This window comes from Takifugu rubripes, chromosome 13 (genome assembly GCF_901000725.2).
Source record: "Takifugu rubripes chromosome 13, fTakRub1.2, whole genome shotgun sequence".
Classification (NCBI taxonomy): Eukaryota; Metazoa; Chordata; class Actinopteri; order Tetraodontiformes; family Tetraodontidae; genus Takifugu; species Takifugu rubripes.
Genome location: NC_042297.1, coordinates 6280468 through 6286510, shown reverse-complemented (window position 1 = coordinate 6286510; position 6043 = coordinate 6280468). Strand labels below are relative to the sequence as shown.

At 36.7% G+C, this 6043-nt stretch overlaps 1 protein-coding gene across 2 annotated transcripts in view; it reads left to right on the top strand.

Moving 5' to 3' along the window:
• Nucleotides 1-471: 471 nt before the first annotated feature.
• Nucleotides 472-6043, top strand: part of itsn2b (intersectin 2b) — a 41245-nt gene continuing 35673 nt past the window's right edge. The window contains exons 1-4 of one of the 2 annotated variants that reach the window (XM_029845721.1): nucleotides 472-750; nucleotides 5293-5359; nucleotides 5730-5822; nucleotides 5933-5996. In XM_029845721.1, the coding sequence (XP_029701581.1) occupies nucleotides 5353-5359; nucleotides 5730-5822; nucleotides 5933-5996 (164 nt within the window). In that variant the 5' untranslated portion in view covers nucleotides 472-750; nucleotides 5293-5352. The remainder of the gene's footprint in view (nucleotides 751-5292; nucleotides 5360-5729; nucleotides 5823-5932; nucleotides 5997-6043) is intronic. The other variant, XM_029845722.1, reaches the window with a different exon arrangement.

Below are 6043 nucleotides of genomic sequence, written 5' to 3'. Positions count from 1 at the left end.
ACTACTGAGAATCATTTTGAGTTGCTACAATGACATTTTGGCAAAATGGACCAATCTGCTACATCATTTTTTCACTTTCATTTTTGGGCTGTCTTTGATTTCCCTCCTCTATAGGGTGATCATTTTCATTTCTATCAAATTATGTCGCATCTTTTTGTTACTAATACATCAGCTACTTTTTATCAGGAAAGATATTCAAGATCATTTCCCCCGTTTAGATCTGATGTGTTTTCGAAGAGTTCCTCTAATTTTTTTGAGCAGTGTAGATACATTTATAATATTATAGCCCTGTTTTACTATATTTACGGACTGGCGATACGATAGAGGCGTAAACTATTATGTAATTTTAATATTAAACCCTGATAGTCTGAATAATGTTTGGCCTCCGATTCCTTCTGCAGCCGCTGGGTTCTCCTATCAACGCCCTAATCTACTCAGCGTCGCTCCTCCGTGACTCTCCTCCCACATTCGCTCTCAGGACGGTCACACGCAGACACGCGTTCGCGCGAATACGCAAACGCAGAGACTCACACTCGTCGTCAGCCATGTTGTTGGGGTGACGGTCGGAGCTGTCAGCAACAGGTTCTCTGCGAAACGACGATCCCAAACTTTGACGTTTCCCCTCCAAATTGGACTCCTTTGGAACAAAAAAATTATCCAGTGTGTCCAAGGAACCTTCACCAAGTTGTGGATACCTGGAAGGTTTCCAGAAGCCTCGGACGTCACGGTTTTATCGTCGCGGCAAATGAGGTATGCAAGCGAAACTGCCCAACTGAGCTCCGATAAGTTTGTCATTGTTTGAGTAGTTTCCCTACACAATCTATAGCTTTTACTCACGTTTTAGACGTGCGTACAATATCGCCCTTTGACCTTGTTTTCGACGCAGCCGTAAACCAAAATAGTATTTTGAAGATGATGTTGCTCATATACTCGTCATCAAAACAATCTGGAAACGGGGGTCAGATTAGCACATTCAGTTAATGTGTTGATACTTATTCATGATGGTTGTGAGCTGTAAAAGCACATTTGCAGTAAACAGATTTGGTAATTCATCTCGCTTAAAACTAGTAATGCAGGTTGCGGGCATTTCTCAGCCTGACTGTTGACAAGTAATCAGGGAATGTTACTCTATCAGTTTATCTAAGAGGCCTCCGAAACACCTACTTTAAATTAGTAAAATTATTTCATCCACATTTAGGCTGTAGTTCTATGGTCCTCCAATAGACTCCTTATTCAGAAAACATTTTTATTATTTTAATGATGTAAATAAAGTCACGATTTAAACCTTTAAACCAACTGTAGAAAGCTCAACAGTCATTTGCCATGCCAGTTTATTTACATATATCCTATATATATATATATATATATATATATATATATATATATATATATATATATGACACAAAATATATATGATGCAAAATAAAAGAAATGTAAAATTCCATTAGCTGGTTGCATCATAATTAGTTTAATTAATTAGTTGCAACCATGCAATTTTATATTAATCTTTTACATATTTAAAGTTCAACAACAGACTGTGGTTTTGACTGGCAAACCTGCTTGACCTATATTATAGGTCAATCAACCCTGACATATATTATATGTCAATCACCCATATTTAAATATATTTGAAGTATATTTTTACAATCAGGAGTGGAGAGGGCAATACAGTCCTGGACAGAGTTGTTGTTATTGGTGTGAGCTCATCTTGTGACTTGTTAGCAGAAAAATTATTTCCGTAACAGGGGTAAGTGCCTCGATATGACACCTCACAGTTTTTTTTAAGAATATAGATTCAATTGCAGCCGCATAAATAAATGGACTGAGTAAGAGATCATTCAAAACACTCAAGGAATTAAGAAGTGTGTGACATAGAGACTGAGACATTAACCAAATGGTCAGTTGAGAGTTTCCAGAGGATGATCCATCCATGCCTGGCCATTATTTGCAAGTCAAACAGAATATTAGTTTAAAATTCAGATGCACAGAATGACCACAAGAGTTGTGGATGATGGCCAAAGCTGAGTTCCGAGACAGGTCAGCTGTTTATCCAACACTGTTCTGTATTGTAAATACTAATGGAAGAATACAGATCTAAAGCAGATCAGGCCTGGCAGATAGATGTGGAAATGTATAAGTGTGATGTCTGTGTAAGTGTGCTATTTGGATTAACATTCATCTTAAGTGGGAAATTTATTCTAAAACTTGAACTCCATTCAAGGATGGAGAATATCTGGAAAAACCTGAATACGTACTCCAATATTGACCACTGATTCTGCCACTGACACTTAAACATTAACATTAACATTACTTAAACAAATCATATAGTTTCAGATTAATCTATTTTTCATACTTATGAACAGGGTGTAAAGTGGCTGCCTTTAAGTAAATTTCTGCCTTTAAGTAAATTCCATTTATATATATATATATATATATATATATATATATATATATATATTAGTTGCGAAAAGGCAGTTCCCTTTTTCAGAGCAGTAAAAAAAAGTTGCAGTAAAACATGGTTGAGTTGATATTATAACTCTTGCATCCTGGAGCGTCTTGTAATGTTGCAGCTGAAGTTATGTATTTTGCAACCCTGGCCTTAATTCATTCTGTCATGACGCACAGACCACACTTGTACTCAATAATAAAAGGCACTTCTACTGTATAACAGTATCAAAACTGCATATCTGGCTTTTATTTACATACTTATTCTCACTAAATACTGATACTATAAGTACCGTACCATGAATTTTAATTAGAAGGCGCTACATATTGTGGTTTTGACTGGCAAACCTGCTTCAAAATGAACATTGACATACTGGATGGATTGTTACGTTAGATTACAAGAAATGATGATAGAAGTTAAAGATATCATGAAATCATATTTAATGTGCCTGAACCATGTACTGTATGACAGCAGTTTTAGCCGAGTGCAATAAAATAGTAAAATCTGAAAATACTTGAAGATATATGGGAAAAAATCATGAGATAATGGTAAAAAAATTGTTATTTCAGAAATTGTGCTTATACTTGCTCTTTTCTTACTTTAAGGTTTGTCATTGAACATTTTTATCATTTAATTTAGAATAAATGAAGTAAATAAATAAATTACTAAAGGGCAGATTCACTGCTCTTTATTGTGTAATCAGGACTACATGTCAAAGCTGGGAAGATTAAAAGTGACTATTGTCACACCTGAGGAGAGCTTCTGGGAGTGTGACAGAAAGCAAGTATTAAATAAGCCCTCCCTGAATGCCCTCTGACCCCGTGAGAGTGCACTGGCCAAGTCTCTTTTTCCTATTTTTCTTCTTTCCTTTCTCCTTATTTCTCCTTCACAAGATGCATGCTGTATCAGCAGGCCAGTTGGCAGCTTGCTACTCTGTTTCCATTAGTCACTCCATGGTGGTTATTGTTGTTTTACATTTACTTTTTTTATTTTATTTTGAACCTGTGAGTGCAAATAAAAACAATTAAGTAAATGTGAGGGATAGACAATAAATAAGAACAGACAAATAGTTCCACGTGCATTTTTTGCAGGCCTTATACATCTTCAAAAAGGAGTAGGGAGCAGTATATAATTATTTGATCCTACTCCTTGCTGATTTACTTGTGTCAACGGTAAAACAATCTGTGCAAATTTGATACCCTCTGTCCTTAGACCCTTGAACTGGGTCAGAAAAAACCTTTAGGGAAAATAAGAAACCTTAAAGAGAACCACATATGAGGGATCCTTCTCCTTGCAATAGGTGCCACATATGCAGAAAATGTCACCATTATCTTTAGTAAAATGTTAACATTTGTAATAATCACAGTGATAGTGAAGGTGACATTGAAGGTAAGGCACATGGCATCAACAAAGACAATAGAAACATTAGGCGCAGTTGATCAATTGCAACAACAACAGCAGTAATGGAATTCCAACAGGTATTTATTTAAAATAAACTATACTTGTATTTGAAGTGATACACATTTGGACTTTGTTAAAGCTCTGTATTCAGACTGTTCAGAGTTTGACCCCAGTGAAATAGAAATAGAGATCTGTTTCTTAGTTGAGTGAATTTTCCTCTTAAATACCCTGCCTCTCTTTCCTGAAAGATTTTCTGAATGTTGAATGATCATTAGTTATTTCTTGCTGTGTACATAAATATTGCTGTTGCACAGTGTCATGAAGCTGAAGTAGTTTGGATTTTATAAATAGGTAGGGTTTTAAAAAGCTAATTTACATGTTAGTCCAAACCTCAATGCAATAGGTTAAATATGATAATGTTAGTGAGCAGTGTTTTGCTTTATTTTCCTGAGAAATCAGCATTGTCCCTCAGCCAAAACATGCAATCACTTCCTGACAACTGTTGTTGGACAAGGAAATGCTTATGTTTGTGGGTTACAGGCAGGAACTCTCAAACTGAAAAGCTTGGAATTTCTTTCTCCTTTTGTTCCACTGACTACATCACATAACTTTGACTGAATGTTTGACCAGATATGAGTGAGGAGGAGGTCAGGTGTTTGGCATCTTAATGCTGAAGTTCAGTCCAAATGAACAGAATTCAGTTTCCTGTCACAAATGGGACACAATAAGAGAGACAAGAGAGAATGTACATTTAGCTCATCTTTTTCAGTTGTTAATAATTGCTTGAATTTTGATCATTATATTATTGCGTATGTACTTTAGAGTACTTACATGTGTCTACTGGAAGCTCCTTTTCATGTCATCAGAAGCACATAGCTGATTTGTGGTAGCTGCAAGCTCAGCTTAAACAGCCCCATAGTTATAAATAAGTTATATTCTTCTCCAACAAGACTATCATGATAAAACTGTTTGGACAACAGCAGGTAACATTCATCTGTGAACATGTGCAGTTGTATTGAACATTATTCATTCATCATTCATCACAATCGGGCAAAAGACATTGCAGCTTTATACATATATATTAAAGAACCATCTAACCAACTTGGAAGGAATGTAAAGAACTTTTGTGACAAACAAGGCTTTAATCCAGCACTGGTGAAGATGGCTGTACACACAATGTTACTCCCAGGGCAGCTTGAACAGTATTGGTGTTTTGCCAATACAAAGTCAGTGTGGCTGGCACTGAAATATCCCAGTGGTTTAAGCTAAAGAATGTAGCCAGAGTTCTAAAGAAAACAGGAGATTCCCTGTTTGACTCTGCTGACTGAACAAAAAGCTATCTCTCCTCTGTGTCTCATGCCTCTCTACTGTGATACGACTGTCTTGTTTTAGATACAGTATTAACTAGTGATTGGACAGTAACTCTCTCTCTCTATTTCTCACAGATGGCTACAAACAGTAGCTGAGAACACTGCCAAGAGTTTTCTGTACCTCAACATGCAAATATGAATGGTAAGAATGCTGCATGTTCTGTGAATGGGTGTGTAAAACGGGCAGTGGGTGTGGTTGAACATGTTTTTTATTTGTTTTTCCATTTGGGAGATCATTTCCTGTAGCATTCTGCATTGTAGGTGTGCACAGATGTCAGATTTCAGTCTAATAGTGGTACCGTGCAGCTCGGTAATTGATATTTGTAAGGTTAGTAGCTGTTACTGTCTGATGTGTTTCAGTCTACATCTACATCTCAAAGACTTCATTTAGAAGTCAGTGCCAGTGTTTTACAAACTGGCTACTCTTAAAAAACCTCCCTGCTTATTGTTTCTGAACTGGCCTTTCATTTTCTTTGGAGTGTTTTTCACATTTTTTTCTTTTTTAATGCAAGGTGGTCTAAGTATCTGGGCAATCTCTCCAGAGGAGAGGAACAAACATGACCAGAAGTTTGACACACTCTCCCCATCTATGGGCTATGTCTCAGGTCCACACCGCACACATTATCAGAACATTATCACATTATCTAACATTATCACATCCTTCACTTGTTAGAGAAATGCACAGTAGTTGAGGTTCTTCTCTTCTCATTTATAGGGGAGCAGGCAAGAAAGTTTTTCCTCCAATCTGGCCTTTCTGCCTCAGTTTTGGCAGAGATATGGTAATATGCGCAGACACAGACCTTAGTGTAGTTCCCGTCAAGACCAG